General features: G+C 32.2%; 3 protein-coding genes across 6 annotated transcripts in view; 2 read left to right on the top strand and 1 right to left on the bottom strand.

The window, feature by feature from the left end:
- Nucleotides 1-24821, top strand: part of loh (thrombospondin type 1 domain containing lonely heart) — a 125187-nt gene that overhangs the window by 48275 nt on the left and 52091 nt on the right. Inside the window, exons 1-4 of one of the 4 annotated variants that reach the window (XM_017611640.1) lie at nucleotides 15430-15486; nucleotides 15874-15952; nucleotides 16106-16208; nucleotides 19493-19650. In XM_017611640.1, the coding sequence (XP_017467129.1) occupies nucleotides 19525-19650 (126 nt within the window). In that variant the 5' untranslated portion in view covers nucleotides 15430-15486; nucleotides 15874-15952; nucleotides 16106-16208; nucleotides 19493-19524. The other 3 variants (XM_017611636.1, XM_017611638.1, XM_017611637.1) reach the window with 3 other exon arrangements.
- On the top strand, nucleotides 2747-3794 carry LOC108359679 (uncharacterized). Its single transcript, XM_017611641.1, has 2 exons — nucleotides 2747-2864; nucleotides 2953-3794. The coding sequence occupies exons 1-2, from the start codon at nucleotides 2811-2813 to the stop codon at nucleotides 3700-3702; spliced, it is 804 nt and encodes a 267-aa protein (XP_017467130.1). The 5' UTR covers nucleotides 2747-2810; the 3' UTR covers nucleotides 3703-3794.
- LOC108359681 (uncharacterized) lies at nucleotides 6256-11070 on the bottom strand. The gene is made up of 2 exons (XM_017611644.1): nucleotides 10869-11070; nucleotides 6256-7628 (listed from the first exon to the last, which is right to left on the bottom strand). The coding sequence occupies exons 1-2, from the start codon at nucleotides 10917-10919 to the stop codon at nucleotides 7299-7301; spliced, it is 381 nt and encodes a 126-aa protein (XP_017467133.1). The 5' UTR covers nucleotides 10920-11070; the 3' UTR covers nucleotides 6256-7298.

Raw genomic sequence — 24821 nt, 5'->3', positions numbered from 1 at the left:
TAACGTGTCGTTAGCATCGTGCGTGATTTTATTTCTTAAAATTGTAAGGGCCGCGAAGTATTTCCTACTTCCCCTTGCATATAAAGTCATTGCGTTATGAGCCGCTTCTCTCCAGCTATAATACGCGTTGTTCTTCCCCGGAAATTCAGGTAAAGATTTGATAACGTCCAGTGACTTCTGGCAAATTATCATTAATGGTTTCAGATTGATAGTTAGTAGTCCTAGGGGTATTTACATCTACCTGAGCCCTTAGGCTATCAATTTCCTGCCTTAGCGTAATAGTGTTATTAAACGCGAAATCAGGTCCACGGTTAAATTTGCATTGTCGTTAACCATTTTGATTTATTACTGTTTTTTTTTGTAGTTAAAAAGTTTTTCTATCTTCTTTTTACGTTCTCTAACGTTTTTGTTTAGGTATGGGCAGTTACCTATTTTGTAAGCCCCGCGACAGTAATACAGTCGTTCGTATTTGGGTCTATCTAACTTATTTCCCATTTAAAAGTTTTTAAGTCTGGCCTTCTATTTTAGTTTTCTGTAAACATTGCCTTTTATTATTATTATTTATGTTATTATTATAGTGCTTTTTCACTTTGATTTTTTCTTTTCACTTTAGAACCACAATAATTTGAAATGTTTATTATTTTTGTATTCGTGATCCCTTCTAGGAAAGGATGCTCTTCCATTCTGAAGGGTCTGGAGTTCAGAATCGCAGAATTGGGCTGAGTTATAAAAGGGTTTTATTTCTTTTTATTGGCTGTGCAAGCCTTCAGTTATGTTGGGTCTTTTATATCAAACTAGCAAAGCACCCGACGTCGTTCGGGGTAAACAAATCAAAATATAAAACAGTAATACAAATATTCAGTTCAGCATAATTTAAAGCAGACAAACTATTTTCTTTGTTTACATAAAGGCATGCTTATGAGCCATACTTTTAGCTTTATCGTGATTTAACTAATATATATTGATCACACACGCAAACGTCAAGCTGTGAGGTTGTACTTTATTGTGCTCTGATTTTGGCTTTCTACTTACTATGTTTATTGTGCTGATTCTGAGTTGAAGTAGTGATAAAAAGTGCTTATGAGCATCATAGTGTGAAATAATTGAAGCTAAGTGAAAGTTATTGTGTTTTATATTAAACTAGCCGAGTCATTTGTTACTATCATTGTTGTTGTATTCTTCAGGAGTCCCTCAAGGTTCTTGCTTTTTATAAACGATACTTCTACAGATATAAAATTTTCCAAAATTGTAATGTATGCAGATGATGTAAAGCTTTATAAATCGTAAATTTCAATTAAAGAATGGAAAAACGCCGTAGAAAAACCAGAAAGCTGTGCGACAAATGTAAGAAGCCAATGTGTCTTGAACATTCGGTCACATCAACAAATTGCTCTATTTGCCATGATTTTCCTTAGATATAAGATGCATTTTTATAATTTTTATAATAAAAGTCAATAATATAATGTGTGAAATGAATATTTTTAATTTTTCAAATAAAAAAATAATATAAAAAATGTTAAAAAAAAATCATAGAAATCGGTTGAATAAGCATTAAAAAAACCGCAAAATAAGGTCCCGGGTACAAACGTATCCCGGGTGTGTGTTTACGTGGTATTTTCTGGGTGTGTGTTCTAGGGTTAAACACAGTCAGTAGACAGCACCAGTTAGATTTAGTTTGGGTGCCTGGTCATAGCAACATTTCTGGAAGTGGGGCTGTAAATGAGTTAGCCAGGGAGGCCTTAATCTAGGGCCAGATTTAACCTCTAATCTTAACTATATATACATGGCAATATGCATATGTATAGGGAAATATTTCTCCATACTCTTAAAAAATCGGAGCAGAGGTAGCGCATGAAGTCAGGCTGCGGTATAGGTAAATTCATGTAGCCCCTGTAGAACCCTAAGGGAACACACAACTTATTAGGAAAAATCAGACCTGACATTGCGAGGCGGTTCTTACTGCGTTTGGCCAGTTGGTATCTACGCCCAGAAGGCTGGGAATCGCCTACAACGACTTCTGTAGAAGCTACAGAAATGAAAACGAATATCAAACATTTTTGTACTTGGACCTACTATAGTATTTCGCCAGCATTCTAACATAACCTGACCTAACAATGGGGTATCGTCAAGTTCACTAAAGAGTCAAAGTGTTCTCTACTAGCAGCCAACTATGAAAAGCAGAGAGCTAAGCTTTGTTTCTCCATTTATGTTAATCATATTTGATTATTCGTTTTTGGATTTTTCTTGCTATTCTAGTTCGCAAATCTAAGTCACTTCAATTATGTATGTAGTACTCTATAGATAGCCACCTAAACTCAATTATTGTATGTTTCCTGTGGTCATCTGCATATGCTCAAGTGGACACGCATGCATTCAAAGGCATTATAGTCGCATTAGATGGTTAGGTATGCATTTGGTGCATAGAGCTGGCGAATGCCATTGAAAGTACCGTAAAATTGAATTGAACTAAATTTTGAGTGCTTTATTTTTTTTAGCAATTTTTCGCTCAATTTCGCAAAAAAAGAGACAGAGACAATGTGACTGAAAATGCCTACCACAAGCATACGGTGCAGTAATTACTTAGAATTTGAGCGGGACTAACGTGTTTAAAGAAATTTGAAAGCTGTTCGGATAGCAAGTTTTATTACAAGTAACAAATAATTTAAATACATATAAATGCATATTTTTTTGCCGTGTAATTGCCAATAAAAGTACGTTGCACGCAATCCGTTCGATCTTTAAGAAACTTGAACGCGGGAGGCAGAAAATCTCTACTCAAAAGTAGAAAAGCAGAACGCTGAATTGAAACAATGTTTTTACAAAAGCTGTTGCAGATAATATTTCAAATTATCCTAGTACTACAGGTACGAGCAAATTTTAAAATTCCCAAAAAAAGACATTAAAAATAAAACAAATTAAAACCGCAATCTTTCTACCCCGCTCACCTCGTAGTTCATCGCCGCCAGTACAGACGAAGTCGACGTGGACGAACTGAAGTTACAAATCAGCAGTCATCTGAGCTACACAGCGCGACGTCTGCGGCTTGTACAACAAAATGTAGAAGCTCAGTATGCCGAGGAGTTGGAGCAGTTGCTCGCACGTTACTTAAAAGCCGCCAACGCTGAAGATCCCCTAGTGGAAGAGAAGCTGCTACTCGAATATGAAGGCGAACAGCGACAGACGTTTATGGGCTATCTCAGTCTGCAATACGACGAACAGTTCCTCAATGAGGACATACGCATACAGGAGTGGAGTATGCGACAGTTGTTGTCACAGCTGGGTGGTGGTGGTGGTGGTGGTGGCCCAGTGGCTGAGGAAATTGAAAAGATGCTGCCAGCGTATGAAACCGCAGCGAAAATTGAGGATTTCGATAAGAAATATGCGGCTTTTGCGGAAATACAGGAAGGCTTTTCGCCGGCCCTTTGGCAGCTACTAGATGCCGAACCTGAGGATGTGATGTTACTGAATGTACAGTTGCAATTCTTTCGGGAGTTTTTAATGTATCTGCTGAAACACGAAGATGCAAGGCAGTTCACTGTGAAGTTGAGAAATGTCCTTGCCGAGGTGGAGGCGGCACTGGCGAGTGCGGATGTGAAGCAAAAAGTGGGTGTGCTCGATAGTTTTGATGATTTGACGACGAAATTCGGACGATTTTTTGATTACAAAATATTGGAATTTGAGTTTGATCGGTTTGGGCGTTGAAGTTTTTGGTGATCGGTTAAAAATGTGTTCAATGGGTTTAAATTGTGAATAAATTTTAATATTGAAAAATTTTTGTGAAAATAAAATAACTCTTTCAATCTGAATTGCATGAATTTGTTATTGGTATGCGTGGCAAGTGAAACTAGAGAAATTTATTCAAGAGCTGACAATTTTGAAATCGTATAAGAAAAGCGAGCGCTCTAAAGACGCTGTTGTTATCGTGTGTTATCAGTTTTAACCGGAGTCGATCCAAGGCTCAAGCAAAATGCTTTAACGGATGAAGAAGCCCTTCAGACGTGCAAAGATAATGGGCCTCATGCATAAAAAGTGAGCTTAAGCTCCGACTCGTTTTTCAGTACAAATTCTTGAGCTTGAGCTCACCCTTTCAGTGCAAAAATTGAGTCTGAGCTTAAGCTCACTTTTTATGCATAAGGCCCAATATCATCCGATTGCTCTAGAACAAAAATGTTTCAAACAAGAATAAGAGTTTTTCTGCATTATGGCGACGAACCGACATATATACATACATTTTTAATGTGAATATGTATTAAAAGCGAGTCTCCCCTGAATCGTTTTTCGAATGTCGAAATTGTTCGACTCAGAACATCACTAATTACAAGTAAAATTGCGGAAACTGGACATTTTAATCTGCAATACTTTCGGAATAAAAGAGACTGATGCATTGTATTTTAAAATTTTGGAATTCAGGGCACATGTGAAATAGAATTAGGTTCCCCAGGAAGAAGAAAATCGAAGAAAAAGAATTAGTGGGGAAATGGTGAAGTGTCAGTTTTTTAGATGAATACAAGATAAGGTAGATTGAAGTGAAACAACAGTAATGCTTCCCAGAACGGCCGATTCAATATAATCGAATCGTGCCGATTGATCCAATAGTTCCTGCGAAAATTCTCACGCATTAAAATGGATTGATTACACAGTGCAACAAACATTTGGTGGCGGAAAAAATCGAATTCAGTTCGAAAGCCTTATGTTCAAGTAGCAAACCTGCAAAAGATTTTTGGATTCCCATACATTTTTTTTTTTTTTTTATGGACGAAACAATTTTTATATAACCAGTAAAACGTAGAAAAAACGTTGCTTAATTCTAGGGAAAATTTTAAAAACTTACTTTGCTTTCTGTAGACTTACGTTAATCGTATAAAAATCAGACACATAACAGTTATAAGTTTTATCGGAAAAAAGGTTGTTCCAAACAGTTATTAGATGAGAAATATTTTTTATTTCGCCAATAAGAGTTATAAACCAACGTTTATTTTTTACGTTGCCTGATAACTGTTATGCAGGACGAATGTGTTTTCCATCGCCAATAAGAGTTATTTCGCGACGTTTATTTTTTTACGTTGCTTGATAACATTTGTTACCCAAAGTTTATTTTAACGTTGTCTGATAACAGTTATTTCACTCCTCCTCTTTTATTTCCATCATATTTATCTTCTTCTCCAACTCCGTTTTCCCCAATATTCTTATTTTATAACGTTTATCAGACAACGTAAAAAATAAACGTTGGCTAATAACTGTTATCAAGCAACGCAAAAAATAAACGATGGGCAATAACTGTTATAACGCAACGTAAAAAATAAACGACGGGCAATAACTAATAATAAAACAATGTAAAAAGTAAACCTTGGGTTATAACTCTTACCGGCGAAAAAAAAAATATTTTTCATCTAATAACTGTTATGAAACAAAGTTTTCGTTAAATTTCAAAATTCGGGCAACGTTTTCAATTTGTAAATTCGAGATAACAGTTATTTTAATTTTTGTCTGAAAATAGCCCTAGTAAAAATTTACGATAAAAATATTTTTGGAAACTTTTAACCCTCAAGCGGCCACCGAAATGCCCTTTTTGTAGAGAAACTTCTTTGCGCTCGGTTGCCTGTAAACCCAAGCTCCGATGAAAATAATATGCAACAAAAGAAGGGATGGGATGGCTGCCGAAGTTGGGCACGATTAAGAAAAAGATTGAGATTAAGATTAATATTGAGATCGAGATTAAGGTTAATATTAAGATTAAGATTGAGACTACGACCAATATTAAGATTAATATTGAGTTTAAGATTAAGATTATGATGGAGGTTAAGGTTAAGATCAAGATTAAGAATGAGATTAAGATTGATATTAAGAACAAGATTAGGATTAATATTTGGATTAGGATTAAGATTAACATTAATTTTGAGATTAATATTGAGATTAAGATTAAGATCGAGGTTAAGGTTAAGATGAAGATTAATACTAAGAATAAGATTTAGACTAAGGTTATGGTTAAGTTTGAGAATATTATTAAGATTAAATTTGAGATTAGGAGCAAGATTAAGATTAACATTGAAATTAAAATTATTATTGAGGTTAAGATTAAGATTAATATGAGATTGCGATTAAGTAGGGGCAAGATTAATATTTATATTAAGTTTTAAACTAAGATTCAGACTAAGACTTGCCGCCTAAGAGACTTCGCAGCCAACAACTGATATGAAATTTTAATCATTCCTATTTGGCATCCGATTCGTAAAAAAATTAAGAAAAGTCATGAAATGTGTTGAAGGGATTTGACGCTGAAGCCCTCAGCGTTTTAATATAGAACTTTGTTTTCAGTTTCTTAATTTGTTTAGACGTAAATATCACAATTAAATAAAGTAAAATAAAAAAGTTGCAGAAGAAAAGTGTAAATATTTGTAGTAAAAAAGTTATATTAAATTGTATTATTTGCACTTCTTTACATGCACTTTGACAACAGATTTATTTGCATATGTAAGTAAATAAAATGCAAAAATTGTCCAATGAATTCCATTGAAATACATACATACATACATAGGTACATAGAAAATGTCAATAGTAATTATTTACAATTCAACAAAAAACTCAAGCAAATATATGACAAAAAATAAAACAAAATATTTGTTTTTAACACCGCACAACAAAGTCCAACTCTTTCTACATGCTAGTCACGGGTCAACAGATTCTGAAGGACTGGAATATAGGCTCTTAAGGCCTTTGTGATATGCAAATAGGAAATTACTGTGAAAAATGAGTCATATGTACAACCCGCATGTACAAGTATTAGTACATATGTTTCCAGATAAGTTGGTTTGTGGAGCATGAGAAAGTATTAATCTTTGTTTTTTATATAAGTATACATATGCATACATACATATGTACATACATATAAGTCATATAAGTTCTTTGAAATGCCACTGTTTTTCGTTTCTCTCAATTACTACGTTTATTCCAACAAATCTAATTGTGTAATATTCGATGTGAATTTTTTTTACATTCACTTAAAATTCTACATATTATTAGTTAAGAACATTTTCATAACACCCATAATACTATTTTAATTAAAAGTAAATTATAATAAATTAGTTTAAAATAAATATAAACTGCTTTATAATATGTATGAAGAAGTGCATACATATGTATGTATATATATATATATATATATATGAATGCTTTTATGAGAGTATTTTCAATGTTCATAAAATTTTTTGACTACTCGAGCATACAAAAAATCACTTTAATTCCTATATGTAGAACATTCCGCTTTTAAAAATAAACTACTATAATGTTGTTGCTTTTGCCTAAATATTCTTCAATCCCTTCATAATCAAATAGTCCTCCAAATCTTTAGTACGCTCCACAAGCCACACCGAGTAGAATAGCTGTCGCTGCATCTCATTGTAATCGTTCTCCACCAGCGCTGAGCTAACAATATTGTATAGCTCCTGTAGTTCGGTAGCAAATTTTTCATTCTCCTCTTGCAGCAGATTCGCATAGAAATTGCGATATTTGCCCAGATTGCGTTGAAAGTGTAACATCCATGAACATTTCTCGCTGGGTTCGATCGTTTCGTTATCACTGTTTTTGCAGTCGGGATCGCGTGGTATGAGGAAGGCGGGCGTGCGGGTGAACTGGCAAGACAAAATATGGGTGGTACACAGATGAGAGATTAATTGAATTGCGTAAATATATATGGTCTAGTATTTATGTAAGCTTGTGAATATGCATATTTTTTATAATTTTTTTTTATTTGCAGTTTTAGTCAAAACATGCAATGTTTGTTTGTTGAAAATATTGCGATTAATTGCGCGTTTTTTTGCTCAAGCAAAAATTTGTCTATACAAAATTTTTGGAAGGAAATTTAATACTGCGTTGTTATTGAACGAACAAACTTTATTAACAAATTCGTTTGCCTTACAATTACTAAAGCCAGTTAGAGGTAAGTTTTTTAACATTTAAAACCGCCAAATTTGCACGCTACAAAATCGAAATTCGCGTGAAAGAATATGAACTCATAAAATAATTTAAATTAAATGTTAAACATATTTTTCTACTTCCATTTTATGTAGAGAACGTGAAATTCAATTATTTTTTTTTTTATTTACGTTAAAGAAAAGATCTTTTTTTTTAAACTACAGGTAGGTACATAAAGTGACTCAAACAAAAACTCACATGTTTTCTTTTTTAATATTCACAATGTGTTTTTTATGTTATTTTTCAAAATTTATTTGCTTTAATTAAAACTATATGAATCAAAATTTTAGAAAATTTTGTAAAATTTAACAAATTCTCACCCAATTAGTGCAAAATGGCGCTTATTTTATGAAATTTTTTTGCGAACGGTCTTGCGCCATTTTTTTCCTAAGAAATTTATGTTTATATATATACAGTGACTCAAACAAGTGTTCATATGTTAATTTTTTAAATATTCGTAATGTTTTTCAAGTTGCTTTTTGTTAGTTTTTTTTTCATATTAATGCTTAACCCAAGACCATATAAACCAAATTTCAAACAATACAAAATTCAAAAAAATTTCATAAAAATTGCTAGCTTTTTAATCAGAATCTTTAGAACGGTTCTTTTATGTAATAAATGCAAGTTAATAAAAGTGTCGCTGTTAAAAATAAACGCAATTTTTTAGCCGGTTGAAACTTGGACCTTATCAGAAATTTTTACGAAAAGTTCTTGAATTTTCCTAAATTGTGTATAAGCTTTGAAACTTAGATTTATAGTGTTTAGTTGAAGCATTGATATTAAAGAATAACAAACAAATTTTGACATTAAGAACATTGTGAATGAATATAAAAAAAAAAATCAACATGTGAACACTTTTTTCAGTCAGCGTATGTACATTAGGGCGACCCAAAAAAAAAAAGTAAAATCGAATTTTTATTTCTCTCATCATGTATTTTATCAGGGGAAAAGCAATTTTTCGCAAATTTCCTGAAAATCAGTATTTTTCGATCGGAAAACTTTGTTCAGCGACTTTTCGATCGGAAAGCTTTGTTTCTTTTTCTGAGACTTGCAATAATAATACCCACTTATTTATTATAACTATTTTTTAATAGTAACTATATTTACTAGGTCCCACAAAAACCGCAAAAAATGCAATGGGGAACACATAAAAAATCGTTTATATTAACAGTTTAAATAAAAAATTGGGTATTATTACCAGAAGTCTGCTGAAGAGAAACATAGTTTTCTGATAGAAAAATATTGATTTTCAAAAATTCTATAGCATTTCCACGAAAAATAGATTTTTCCCATATAAAATTCATGGAAAAATTTGAGCGCTTTGAGCGACCTCGAAATATTTTTTGATTTCGAAATAAAAAAATAGGGATCTATTTTATTCGTGGTATAGAACAATCCTAGGGGTGAGATGATTAAAATTCCGACTTATCTTTTTTGGGCCACCCTAATGTGCCCACATATATTCTTATTTTAATTTTTTCAATACAATACCTAAATTCTTAGGAAAATTCTGAAAAATAAGGAGGCATACATATACATATGTGTAAAAAATAAGCTTACAAATTTAAGTTTTAAAATGAAAAAAAAAATAATAATAATAATTTCTGCAACCTGAACTATAAAAGCAATTAGGAGATTCACAAGTCATCTTAAGCGTAGTGCCTTGAAATTGTAAGCTTTTTCAACGTAAAATAACGGTTTCAATATTTTTAGGCGGTTTTTAGCTATGGCAAAAATTTTTTATAAATCGCTAGAAAATGTATAATTAACTCTTATAGTTAATACGCTGCGAACCCTTAAAACCTTTTTAACCGTTATTTTACGTTGCAACATTTTGCGACTTTGTAACATTACGACGCCTTAGACGACTTGTGAATCTCCCAAATAATTTCAAGTGCACTGTTTTGATTGTTTAAGGTTCTAGATTTTTGAAATTTTATTTATTATAGTACAAGTGATACTCTGTTTGTTTTATTTATTTCGTTTTTTGGATGATTTAATTTGTTTTACTTTACTTTATTAAACATATTTTATTTTTGGTTATTGGCTTCGAGAAAATTTTTTGAAAAATTTTTAACAAACTCGAGACCCATTTGGTTAATTAAATTAAATTTAATTTAATTTTTTACTTTGTATTTATTAATTTTATTTTTGTTTATTTTTTCCATTTTTTTTATGTTATTTCCTTGTTTTTTTTTAATTTTGTTTTTTATTCTTAGTTTTTCTAAGTGCGTGGTCATTAAAGAAAAAATTGAAATCTCTTAAAATTTTTTTTTCCTATAAGTATTGTTTTACTTATTATTATTATTTTGATTTACNTATAAATCGCTAGAAAATGTATAATTAACTCTTATAGTTAATACCCAGCGAACCCTTAAAACCTTTTTAACCGTTATTTTACGTTGCAACATTTTGCGACTTTGTAACATTACGACGCCTTAGACGACTTGTGAATCTCCCAAATAATTTCAAGTGCACTGTTTTGATTGTTTAAGGTTCTAGATTTTTGAAATTTTATTTATTATAGTACAAGTGATACTGTGTTTGTTTTATTTATTTCGTTTTTTGGATGATTTAATTTGTTTTACTTTACTTTATTAAACATATTTTATTTTTTGTTATTGGCTTCGAGAAAATTTTTTGAAAAATTTTTAACTAACTCGAGACCCATTTGGTTAATTAAATTAAATTTAATTTAATTTTTACTTTGTATTTATTAATTTTATTTTTGTTTATTTTTTCCATTTTTTTATGTTATTTCCTTGTTTTTTTTTTTAATTGTGTTTCTTATTCTTAGTTTTTCTAAGTGCGTGGTCATTAAAGAAAAAAATTGAAATCTCTTAAAAATTTTTTTTCCTATAAGTATTGTTTTACTTATTATTATTATTTTGATTTACCTGTTGCAATAACAATACACTCAATAACAATTTCTGCAATTTATTAGCCATCACTTAAAATGCTTGCTTTGTCGGTTTTAAACGAATATAAATTCTTCTTCAAAGCTTTCGAAAAGTTCAGCGGCTTTTGTATTTCGTTGTGAAAATCCACTCACGTTCACAGTTGTTTCGAAACTGAATTGCGTTTTATAATGAAATATAAATTTTGCAATACCTAAAATCGATTTATATATATATGTATGAAAATAATATATACTACGAGTATGTATGTACATATATGTATATGTATGTACATATGCAAGGCATGGTATGGCATGAGTTATCGCTTTACTTACAATACTAGTGATATGATGAACTATGTATTTGGAAGACGTAAAATATGTACATACATATACATATACATGTGTATATAAATAATTGCGAATATATACTCGTATATTGTAAATAAGTACGCCTTTTAATTCGAAATCATCAACTTCATATAGAAGTATATATACATACATACAAACATATATGAATCTCCTTTTGTAGGTACACATACATATGTACTTATTTAGTATGTATATGTACTCATGTGCGAATTATTCGCTTACCAGTAAGCATGATGTGAGCAAAGCGTAGTAAGAAATGTAGAACTTACGGCGCCCCATAATGATCGGATCTAATATACTACATACATATGTAAGTACATACATATGTGTGTTCACTTAGGAACATACATATAAAGTATAATTGGTCCTTATCAGCTACGTTTGGGTGGTCACTGGCTGGGTAATTTTTAATACCATTACTTATGTATATTTGTGGTATTAAGTAGGTATGTATAAAAATATAATATTTAGGCTTTTGTTTTTCAATGAAAAACTTAAACATTTAACTTTGTTACATACATACATCCTCATATACTATAAATACTATAAACTTAACTTATGACTATTAATAAATGTCAGTGGTCACTTATTTATAGTTTAAATGGACAACGCAATCATTTCTTTGCTCAATAATTTATTACAAATTAAAAATAGATCTGCTGTCCAATCAGTAAGTCAGCCACAGAAACTGAACTATTTATTATACAGAGACCCAGAATAATAATTATTTCATGGTGGAGTTTTAAAAAAGTCATCAAAATTTTCGTAAGAATTATAAACGTCTTTTCATACGTTTGCACTTATATCAGCGAGATAAATTTGTTTAAATTTTTACAGAATTTGATCTTGAGACGCATGAACAAAATCTATTTTTATATGGAAGAAAATTTGCAACACCCACGACAAAAAAAAAATTCTCAAAAATCAACGGTGTTCTGTAGCGACTTCAAACATGCACTTTATATCAAAACTCAATGGACTATACAATTGCATACCAAAAAAATTCTGAATAAAAAGTGTGAAATTTTGATTTTTATACCACATTAATGCAAGATCCAACCAAATCTGGAAGACTATTTTCAAGTAAGATTGACTATTCAGATTTCTTACTAATGTACAAAAATATTACAAAAGCCTGCCCAAAAATCTAAAAGGTGCAAAACTTTGCTTATAGAAACGCCGTCAAGAACGAAATCGCTAAAAAAAAACTCAAGGCATCTACAGGTGTGACGGCTTTGAAAGAATGCTTTGAAAAACAGATTATTTCTTTCATATAAAAAGATTTACAGTTTGCAGGCATGTAGAAAAATATGTATTTTTTAAATATAGAGCTGTTTTATTTCAAGTTTTTAACTTTTGGTACATTTCTCGAATTTGCGAGTAGTATTTTGTAACTGAATTGAAAATTGCAGTAAAATTAATTTGACGAATTTGTGAAAACAGGTCTGATAGTTCTCTATCCACATACATACATATGTATGTATGTATTTATTTCTATTGCTACAACGAAATTTTAATAAAAATGTATCAAAATTCTTCTTCTTTTCGAACTGACATTCCCACCAATTATGTCTAATAAAATTCGAAATTGCAAAAAATGTGTGTCAACAGTGAACAGCTGTGAGACCAAACAGCTGAAGATGGCAGCCGGCTGTCGGCAGTCAGTTTCAATTTCAATTACACTTGACATTCTGCGAAGAGGCTGCGACAAAAAAAAAAAATATACTTAAATAAAATAAAAGAAGTAAACCGAGGCGTTAAGTAAATGAACTGAGCATAGGAACTACATATAAGCAAGATATAAAAATATCTGGGCGTACAAACTGCGTGCAATCTAATCGAAGGGTAGAAAAGGAAGAAAACAACGGACGAGCAATGTCTAAATGAAAAAAAGAATAACTGCTGTTGCTGGCATGGAAATTTGAATACATTTGGTTTTAATTCAATAGCAGTATATGTATGTATGTATGCATTGGCATTGTTTTGGTTTTCATTGGCGATAGTAAAATATTGCCTTCAACGCGCCGTTTTCGTGTCTACAGAGCGTATGCGCAACAGAAATGCACACATGCAAAAATGTATACGCTACCCTGTCGGAATAAAGCAGCCAATTTAAAAATTAACCAGTTTAAAGAGTAAATTACTTTGAAACAAATGCAACATTTAGGCTACTGATTTTGAACATCTTTAATGCAATTGAAAGTAGTTTAAATCATATGCAATATAGCTGGACAATTGTCAAAAATAATTTTTCACTATGTAAAACCCTTTTGATTTAATTTTTTCCACTATTTGTTTTATAACAAGTAATTTAGCAAAAAAAAACCGACTTCCATTCTCATATAAATATATATATATATATATATATATGTATATGTATCTCATGATTCAATGATCAGATCTAGACCGGATTAGTACGGGACTACCTCTGAGACACTACCTTTCCGATGCAAAAAGAATTATCGAAATCGGTTGACGTGGTCCAAAGTTAAAAAAATATTCCCACGAACTGACAACCTCCTCCTTTTTTGGAAGTCGGTTAAAAATAGAGTTCATGCTGCAACGAAATACGTAAAAATATTATTTCGGCAGCCTGTACAAAATGCAGGAAAATGCAATAAACGCTGGCAACGCTGGTTTAATTGCCGTCTAAAAACGCAAATATAAAAGCTTAGTTTTTGTTTTGCGTCTCCAAACTATAAAAAAAAATACATATAACATTAAAACTGAGCTAGGCGAACTGGAGTACCCCTATCAAGGAGAGATGCGTCCAGGCGATAACATTAAGAGAGTATACAGAAGGCTCTAAAACTCCTGAAGGGATAGGAGCAGGTCTTTATGGCCCTAGACTGAAGCTTTCGGTGCCCCTGAGAACCAGCCCCAGCATCTTTCAGGCGGAAGTTTATGCCATGACTCTGTGTGCTTAGATTAACCTTCTTAGGAAGTATCGAAGCGAGAGGATCCTAGCCAGGCGGCACTCAAGGTTCTCTCATCCTTCGAGATCAAACCCCCGGTGGTCCTGAGGATGATGTGGAGATGGCTTAATACTCTGGCTGAGAACAGTACCTTGATATTGCTATGGGTACCAGGGCATATGGGAGTCGAAGGTAATGAGAAAGCGGACCCCCTGACTAGACTGGTTGCTGTCTCGATCTCGATAGGACCGGATCCCTTTGTTTCAATAGGTCCCAACACGATAAGCGAAACGCTCAGGTAGGAAAACACCCCGCCAAGGGAACTGCATTGGCGTAATATCAAAAGCGTACTAGGAGGGTACAATCTAAAAAGATATAGGAAACTCATATGCCTCCCTAAGGAGAAACTAAGAATCATTACAGGTATTTTGAAGGACCAACTCCGGGTTAAGACCTCACTTGTATAATTTAGAAATCTGGTTTAGTGAGCTATGTCGCGTCTGTGACGCTGGCATAAGAAGGGATGGGAGCGTAGGGCTTTTATGGCCCCCGGGATCTATTCTGAAATTTCTAGAGTCTCTCTGGCTAAATAGTTGAGGTAGGGCACCATAGATCTACTGGTCGCAATGATTTATTGACCTCTGTCTATCGTCATTATCTATCTGTGTAGTGCAGAACGAAAGCGTATTCAAACGAAATATACTGACTTTGAATTGTTTTTGAAAGGAATTGAAATTATATGCAGAGTCGGACAATTGACTTTCTCCTAGGACATCGACGCGTTAATAACGTCAGTTGCTTACAAGAAAACCGGCAGAATTTCAACTACATGTAGTAGATAAAAAAGGTACTAATTAAATTACTTTTACAGCTAATTTCACGAATTTTATATGGGAATCGCTGTTGAAACCAGCTGTTAAAGTAGTTGATTTTCCGACAGGGTACTGCCAACTTATGTACGTATGTTTGTGGGTATGAGTACAGCTACCAATCAAATTGGCATCCAATTGCAAACATTTTATTCTTGCTATTGAAATTCTTTCCATAATCGCTGGCGCCAAATTTGCTCTGCTTCTGGCTTCCCATTTTCAATGCCCTTCTTCTTCTATCGCTCAAGTAATGCAATTCGCTAAGTTTTGCCATCAAGTGTTTATAAGTCGATTTTTATTTTATTCTATTATATTCTATTTTATTTTCTGTATTTAAGAAACACTTGTTCCTTAGCACATTGACATATATGTATTTCGTTTTCGCGTCTCATCTACATAGTGTCTCCAAGCGCACATTTCTGCCAACACATTGGCGCTTCATTGTGCGTTTATGTATTTGTGCGTACGTCAATGGGTCAATTGAAAATATGTAAAAAAAAAAAATAATAAATACGAAGCTATAAAATAATAAATATTATGCCTACTGTGCGATACAAAATGAGCTGTGAGCAAACACAAATTTGAGTCACACAAAAATTGTGCGAGGAGCATTTAAGTTCATTCAGGGTTCAGTTCAATTAAAATTGCGAATTTTATGCATACGCGGATTTTCAAGGTTTCTTTGGTGTTGATATATGTATACTCGTGTACACGCATTTAAGTATTTACTCTAGTTCATAGTATTTTTGCAAGTAAACGCACTTACATATGCACACATGCAGTTGCGATTCTACAAACATACTTCTCGACCCATTTAATTTTTCTTATTCTCTTATTTTTTTCTTTATAGCAACTCCGCAACTGGAAAACGTTATATCAGTAATGCTTGCATTGGCGTCTACAAGCGTTATCACATCTGCAACGAGCAGGTATTTGGGACGGTCATATGCCGCTTGTACGCAATCGTGCATTATTACTCATTTATTTACACATAAACAATGTATATAAATGCCCAGTTTGCTTATAAATACATCTCCATACATACATACATATAATGGTAATTTTCCTTTGCTTTGCCATAGCCTTGTCCTGCCGCTTTGACTGACTTCCGCGCCGTACAATGTGCAGCATTCAATGAGGTCGATTTTCAGGGACAGAAATACACTTGGGAGCCCTATATCAAAGGTTAGTATATCAAAGATAATAATGCTATAGTAAATAAATATATACATATGTAGTTGGTAGGTAGCTTTTTTTTCGGAAAACCGCTTATGGAGACAATCTACACAAGTATATGAAAAAGCCTTGCGATACATACATATACATAGATATTTGTGCCTGTACTGTAAGAACATTTTACAACAAAGAAAAAAATACAAAAAAAAAAAACAAAATTCCGAAAAGTCCCTAAATCTTAATGAACGAAACACAAAGATTTCCTAGAAAAAACCGAGAAAAATATATAAAGGTCCCGAGAAATTCCGAAAAATGAGTCTAGAAAAATTCGAAAAAATTCTTAACGGTTTCTAAAATCCCAATACATTTTTTAAAATACCCGAAAAGTCACGAAGCATTTTATGAATTTTTCGAGATTTCAAGAATTTTTTTTATAATATGCGGAAAAATCCTTAAATAATCCTGAAAGGTGCTGAAAAATCCCAAAAAATATAGAACAGGAAGAGTTCCGCAAAATAAAGCTAAAAAACAGAAAGACCTCACAAAATATAAAAAAAAAACAGAAGAAACCCAGAAAAAATACTTAAAAATGTCTAACAGTCTCGAAAAATCTCGAAAACATACTTAAGAAAATTCGGAAAATCTCGAAATCTGCAAACCCGGAATCCAAAGAATTCCGAAAAAAATCAACATTGGGTCCCGACGAATCCTGGAAAAATTCGAAAAAATTCTAAACGGTTTCTAAAAATCCCAATACATTTTTTAAAAGACCCGAAAAGTTACGATGCATTTTATGAATATTTCGAGATTTCATTTTTTTTAACTTCCAAAAAAACCTTTAAAAGTCTCGAAAGGTGCCGACATATTTTGAAATAAAAACCGGAAGAGCCAAAAAAGTATAACACAACAAAAAAAAAAAACAAAATGAAACCCAGAAAAATCCCAAGAAATCGCGAAAAGGGCCGGAACGGTTTCTAAACATGCGAATCCCTTATCAATACCTAGTTTTTTTTCGAGATTTCAAGAATATTTTTTATTAACTTCAGAAAAACTCCTAGGAGAGCCCTGAAACGTGCCGAAAAATCTCAAAAAATTGAACAGGAAGTATTTCGCTAAATAAAGCTGTGAAAACCGAAATATCCCAAAAAATATAAAAAAAAGAATGAAACCCAGAAAAATCCAAAGAAAACGGTGAAAAATGACATAACGGTTTCTAAATATACCAATACATTTTTTCAAAGACCCGAAAAGTCACGAAGCATTTAATTTTCTTATCAATACCTGTTTCTCAAGATTATTATTTTTTTTAAACTTCCGAAAAATCTCTTGGAAAATAAAACACGAAGAACAAAAACACAAAAAGATTCGAGGCAGAGAATACCAAAGAAATCGTGAAAAGTCCTGAACGGTTTCGAAGAATCCCGAAAAGTCTTCTAAAGACCCGAAAATTTACGAAACATTTCATTTTACTATTAATGCCTGCATTTTATGAGATTTCAAGATATTCTTTTTGAAAAGTTCCGAAAAATCCTGAAAGGGTTCCGAAGGACGTTGAAAAATCTCGAAAGATGGAACAGGAAGAATTCGAAAAAAAACAAAAATATACGAGAGATCCCGAGAAATACCGAACAAGAAGAACTTAGTTGGAATCTGGAAAAAATCCAGAGAAATTTTCGAAAAGGCTTGAAAATATTTCATTTTATTATTAATGTCTGGATTTGTTGGGATTGCAATTTTTTACCTTTCAGAAATTTTTCAAAACTTTCCGGAATTAAAAAAAAAGTCAAATAAATAACAAAACGGGAAGTATTCCGAAAAAACAAAAAAAAACCGGAAAGTTCCCAAAAATGAAACATCAGGAATTTTTGAAATATTCCAAAGAAATCTTAAAACATTCTGAACGGTTTGGAAAAATTTCGAACCATTTCTTTTTATTATCAATACATGAATTTTGCAAGATTTCATATTTTTGTAACCTTTCAGCATTTTGTTAAACATTGCGGTATTTTTATTTGGACGATCAAGGATTCTTTGTAATATTTCGAGTTTTTTCGGTAATGTTTGTATTGTTATTCATTTTAAAGTGCAACGGCGCATTAAAGTTTTAAGTTATGAAAGCCTGAACCAAGAAACATCCCCAAGAAACATCTACTTAGATAATCTTGTTTTTAATTTTTTGGCTTACAAAAATAATCAAAAAGTGGGAGAAATATCTCACTTCACAAATCTAACGGTATATAATTCCAATATGAATAAAATGGCGAGGTGAAAAAAATTTGTAGAAATATTCGGGTTCCAGCGCCACCTAGTATCGGCAAGCGTTTATACTTGAACCCGAAATGCCAAGACAAAAATATCCTACGAATTGGAGCTNTAAAAAAAAAACCGGAAAGTTCCCAAAAATAAAACATCAGGAATTTTTGAAATATTCCAAAGAAATCTTAAAACATTCTGAACGGTTTGGAAAAATTTCGAACCATTTCTTTTTATTATCAATACATGAATTTTGCAAGATTTCATATTTTTGTAACCTTTCAGCATTTTGTTAAACATTGCGGTATTTTTATTTGGACGATCAAGGATTCTTTGTAATATTTCGAGTTTTTTCGGTAATGTTTGTATTGTTATTCATTTTAAAGTGCAACGGCGCATTAAAGTTTTAAGTTATGAAAGCCTGAACCAAGAAACATCCCCAAGAAACATCTACTTAGATAATCTTGTTTTTAATTTTTTGGCTTACAAAAATAATCAAAAAGTGGGAGAAATATCTCACTTCACAAATCTAACGGTATATAATTCCAATATGAATAAAATGGCGAGGTGAAAAAAATTTGTAGAAATATTCGGGTTCCAGCGCCACCTAGTATCGGCAAGCGTTTATACTTGAACCCGAAATGCCAAGACAAAAATATCCTACGAATTGGAGCTCACAATCCGCTCAACAGCTCCAACAGGCATCATTTTGATTTTTAAGGATGGGTACAAAGGTATTGAACGTGAAGTCTTGTGAAATAGGCTGAGTTTGAATTGGCTGAGTTTTTCCTTCGTTCGCAGTTTATGGCTCCGATATTTTAAGGATATTTTTATATGGGCAATTATCACACGTGTCCTGTTTCTTATAGATAAATTCGACAATTTGGTATGCAGATCGCAGATCAGCAGCCAACTTTAAATTTCTATTAAATTGAGTATCTATTATTGTCATGTTATTTTCTAGAACTTGCAAGGTAACTATTTACAGTATGCATTTCTGTAAAAAAAAACACTTTTGTTTTACTTTCTTTCTACACTAGAGGATGCCGAATGCGAATTGAATTGCAAGCCAATGGGTATGAAATATTTTGCAACGTTAAACTCATCGGTCATTGATGGTACGCCATGTTTTCGACCAGCTGAATATTATCGCTCAAATTATCGACAGCGTGCAATGTGTGTGGATGGTGTTTGTAAGGTAAGTACAGAATTTGCATACAATAAGTACTCGTACTTAACCTTGAAGCAGTCACGCAAAGTCTAGGCGGGTTTTTGTGCGTTTTTTTTTTTTTTTGATAAACTAATTATTTTAAAGATTTTTCCGCAGTTAAGAAAATGCAAAAATAAATTTTGCTGTTATTTAAATATTTCACAGAAAATATCCATACACATACATATATGTGTAGTTTACTTAAATTTTATATAATATATAATTATAAACTCTTACGAGGAAAAGGCTTCGACGGCAGGTCGTCTGTTTGCGATTCAAATGACTGCGCCATCGTTTGGCGATAAATCAATCTTATACCTAAGGAAAAAGTCGCATATATCCATATCGTCGTTTAAAGTGCAAAACCGCGTATCAACAAAATGCAAAACCGCGTATGTGAAGTTGTAGAAATTATTTTCTAGAGCGTAAAAACACTCATATTTCAAAATGGTTATCTTTTTTTTTATAAAGCACTACTATGGCTACTATATTTCAGGACGCATAGATAAGGATTGAGCCAAGAGCTTGTGTGAGCAAATCCAATTTTTGGCAGCCAATGTCAGTTACGCGGTTTTGCAAAATGAGGATACGCGGTTTTGTACATTAAACGACGATAAATATGTATTTGTGTATTAATATGTTGGTTGGTTCGAGGTAGTGCTTCCTGGTAGCTGTCTAGGATTTAATTAGCGCATTTTTGCACCATTTTGATGCACTTCTCGTGGTAATGTTTTGGCTATGTAAATACATTTGAATCTGCCTATTTCGCCTGTCTTCGACATGGCTTGGACATTCACACAGGAAATGCCGGACGTTCTCTTCACTATCATCTAACTGACAGCTGCGGCAAATCCCATTATAGGGTAGCCCTATTTTTGCTACAGGTTTACCTGGGAGCCAGTGTCCAGTGGTACTTGCTGTAGTTTCTGAACACTTCCGTCCATGATCTATTGAGCAAGTCTCAGGTCTGTTTTATGTTCTGACAGTTCAAAGATTTTGTCTACGGGTCTTAATATTCTACACATGACACATGTAGTTTGTAAATCTCATATGAATATATATGCATATGAACTGCTAAAATTGTAACCAATATTATTTCGAAAATATTCTGCATACTTACAAGGTTCCATTCCATTTTTTTTTTTAAGAAATTCTTTGATGTTTTCACATAGGCTGTTAGAAAGTATTGGCAAAATAAGCAGGCCTTCCAGGGCTAAAGAATTCTTTGTTGAGTTAAAGTTTTGTTAGGAAATGGGATATATGGGAGCTATATGTTATAGTGGTCCGATTTTTCCGGTTCTGACAAATGATTAAAACATTATAAAAATACACTAACTTACCAAATTTCAGTCGGATATCGCGAAAACTGAAAGACTAGATTACATACAAACAGACGGACAGACGGGCATGGCTAAATCAGCTCAGCTCAACATTCTGATCTTTCATGGGTCTATCTATTATTCTTCTGACACTTACAAACATCGGACCAAAGTTATAATAATATAATTAAAAAAATTAAATTTGCGGTGTTCTAATTTGAAATAATATTTATTCTTTAATAGACAGAAACAGGATGAATTAAAAATAATTTAAAATTTATGGCGTTTTCTTTCCTACCGACAAATCTCATTGTCCGCTTCACTTAAGCAGCTAGAAGAGGACAACGAGAAGGCAACAATTTTTCTAGAAAAGAAAATTTCTTTCAATATGGACTAAATATGTTCTTGTATACATATACATATGTACAAGTACATCTGACCGAAAAAAAACCAAATTGACGCTTGTTAGAGCTTCGCGTCCGCTTATGGGAGATTTTTTTTTTCATACTGGACTTTTTTGAGTGTCCGCGTCCGTTTATCGGAAAGTCCGTGTATGGGGGAGAGCATTTTGTATGAAAAAAAAAAAAAAAAAAATTGTTCGTTCCCAAGAATGTGTCCGGTTATAGGAGATGTCCGCTATGAGAGCTTTCTCTGTATAAGTACATATAACAATGAATTTCGAGTTTGCCAATAAAAATTAAAAAAATGGAATTTTAGTTTCTGAAATAATAGTCAACTTTTACTCAATGTAATTTTTTTTCATTTGGTGACACACTAGATGCGTTCGTTTAGGTGTGAAGAACATTTGAACCGTTTAATTTTCACATTTCTAAACTTAGTAAAATTAAAAAAAATCTTTTAATTTGAAAAATTAGATATGTTGTATTTGATGCCAGCGTCCATTGTCTCTAATATGAAAATTCTATTTGAATACTTTCCAAAATTATTAAAAAAAAATAATTACATAAACTTTTTTCGAGTGACAACGAAAAAGTAAGTAATTTCAGTGTTTTTTTCGCCTAAATAAAGGTTTTAATTCAAAAATTGTTCAAATACTTGATTTATTTTTTTGTTGTAATTGTGTTGTGACTTTAAAAAACCACTAGTGAGATTTGCTCATATGTATGTACATATATATGTACAGTGAATTGGGGATAAGGCTGATTATTTATTTGGTGCGTTTTAAATATTTAATTTTGATTGAAACTCTATATATACAATATGCTTATTTAAATGAATAATAAATGATTAAAAAATCTATTAAAACTAGAAAAACAATATTCAAATCAAATATTGTGTTGATAAAATGAAAAGAAGTAATTTTTGGTGTTTTTGGCAATTTTTGTTACTCATTCGTTTATTCTCCTCATTCCACACGGTGGCCACGCGAATTTTTCAATATTAATGGCGCACCACATAACAAAATATGTAGCATATTTTTAGGCGCTATACTGTTAAGGTACAGCTATTTAGCATTTATGTTAAATTAAAGTTGTTAACTGAAATTTCAAACTGTTAATAACTTTACAGAATTCTGTTAGCTGTCAGATAACATATTAATGTTAATTTTCTGTTATCTACGGCACGTATTTTTTATAGTGAAAATAAATTAACAATACTATACCGAGAAAATGCTCAAATTTGCCTAAAACTGGCAATAATTTGTAAGAAATATACTAATTAATAATTATAAGCTTATAGCTTTGTATATTCCGAAATTATTTTGCAGCACAAACATTGCTTTTGAAATATTTTCCTTTACGTTTTCACGAGATATGTGTACATTCTTACGTTTTTTTTTAAATAATTTTTTGAGAGTTGCAACAATTTCTTTTTGTTTCTTTTGAATTTAGCTATTTTTGCTTGGTTCTAAAAACTACATAAATACATTGTAATTAAATTAGATGAGTCCGACCCTTGAAAATGCAAATTGTACTGCGCTTTGATCTGCGAAAGTGCAATAAAAAGACTTAAAAAAAATAACTCAATTGCACACTTTAGTGTCTAAAATTACGTTTATTCTAACAAAGTATGGCCAAGCCAACAAACGACTGCAACTGAAGAGCCCAGTGACCGAGTGCAATATATTTTAGCAAAAGTCAAGTGTTTCGCCAAATGAACTTTCTAATGAAAAACAGCATTTCAAGAGTGATAGAATAAAAGAACTAAAAACGTGCCATTTTAAGCCTACTCCCACGCAATTCTTTTTGAGCTAACTTCTTTTTTGCGCACACAAACTCTTCAGCAAACTAACAGCTGCTTTCAATCATTTTTCAATTGCATAATTCGCCACAGAAGTACTACATATGCATGTAAGTCATCTTTCACTTTCGCCAAAGCATGCAAATCAAATCAAGTGGCATGGAAAGTGTTTGCCAGTCCCCCCGTTTTTTTTTTTTTTTTTGATTTGAGGAAATGAAAAGTGCAAATCATGCAATCGCCGCTTAACCAGTTGACCCATATTTATGCGAGAGGGGGATAAAATAAATGAAAATTAATATCTTTGACGTCTATTACAACTCAAATTACATTATCTAACCGCAGATTTTCATTGCATCAACGCCTTAATGTATGCCACACATAATGAAATCAATCAAAGAAACAATCATACCGACAATTACGCATATTTAATATGCAGACGAATTACTAAAGCCAATACATATTCTCACATGCCTACATAAATACATATGTATGTATGTATGTATATTAGGGTAGTCATTAAAAAATTTAATTAAAGATTTTTTCAGTGTAACCCCCTCAATCGGTAATACCACAGTCAGAGATATCACATATAAATTTAGGTCCCGTTTGGAGTCGGTTATGGCGTCTTCATAGGGTAATCTCAACTTTGACCCCTGTGCGACACGCATGTGATGTAAAAATTTGTTTCCTTCATTTAAGGACTACCCTACTGTGCATACATATACATACATACATGCATTTGCATTGAGTAGAAATTATGTGTCAGCGCGCGGAAAACTTGTCACTTTGTGGTTTAAGTACTTTGCAGGAGTTTTGCGGTGAAGAAAATTAAAAAAAAAAATATGCGACACCTTTAATAAAATATACATAATTTTTTTTGGTTTATAGAAACTTTATAACAAAGGCTGTCTTGAATTATTATAATTTTCAAAAACTATAATTTTTTTAAATGAAAGGGTTACTGGGTGAAATATCAGTTTCATTCCTCAACTTTTCTGAATAAAACCTGTAGCACTAGCGATTTGTTAAATTATACGCAAATATACAGGCAATTTAACAAAAATACTTATAATAGTGGTATTCACCAAAGTGAGAGCAAGTGGCCTGGCAGTCTGGCAAAAAAGCAGATTAGCTCAAGCAACGACTCACAGTGGCCAATAAATGGAATTGAATGTTCATAATTCACTGGAGCCTTCATTTCTCAACCGATTTTATATTTTTTTTTTTTTTATAAAAGCGTATAAAGTTTTCAGGTGACTGGTTGAGCCCGATTTTTGGTTTTTTATTTGTTTATATTAAATGTTTAGAGCAAAGTGCAGAAAAAGGGGCAATAACTAAATTTTACATAATAAAAACTGGCTGAAAACAATTGTAAAAAAAATTAAAAAAATTATTTGAAATGTAATAAAAAAATTTTCACCAAAAGAATTTTTTGTTTTTGGTTTTTATACAAATAACTTTTTCGTTAACATTTCGAGCACATCTGCATGCTAAATGGGAAATAAAAGCGTTTGTTATATTATTAAAAAGCAACGCGAACTCTTAGCCACTTCCAACTTGCACTTTATTATACTAAAATTTAATGATCTATAAATTTGCATACCCAAAATTTTTATAAAAACCAAAAATAAAAAAAAA

This window comes from Rhagoletis zephyria, unplaced genomic scaffold (genome assembly GCF_001687245.7).
Source record: "Rhagoletis zephyria isolate East Lansing unplaced genomic scaffold, Rhagoletis_zephyria_1.1 Rzeph_scaffold_00434, whole genome shotgun sequence".
Taxonomy (NCBI): Eukaryota; Metazoa; Arthropoda; class Insecta; order Diptera; family Tephritidae; genus Rhagoletis; species Rhagoletis zephyria.
This window is presented reverse-complemented; position numbering and strand designations above follow the sequence as displayed.

Bases quoted from the DNA above. Each gene is read 5' to 3' on its own strand.
- LOC108359679 (XM_017611641.1), top strand. From the start codon at position 2,811: ATGTTTTTACAAAAGCTGTTGCAGATAATATTTCAAATTATCCTAGTA. The intron at 2,865-2,952 runs GTACGAGCAAAT...CTCACCTCGTAG, and splicing joins AAATTATCCTAGTACTACAG to TTCATCGCCGCCAGTACAGA.
- LOC108359681 (XM_017611644.1), bottom strand. From the start codon at position 10,919: ATGGCTAATAAATTGCAGAAATTGTTATTGAGTGTATTGTTATTGCAA. The intron at 7,629-10,868 runs GTAAATCAAAAT...TTGTCTTGCCAG, and splicing joins GTGTATTGTTATTGCAACAG to TTCACCCGCACGCCCGCCTT.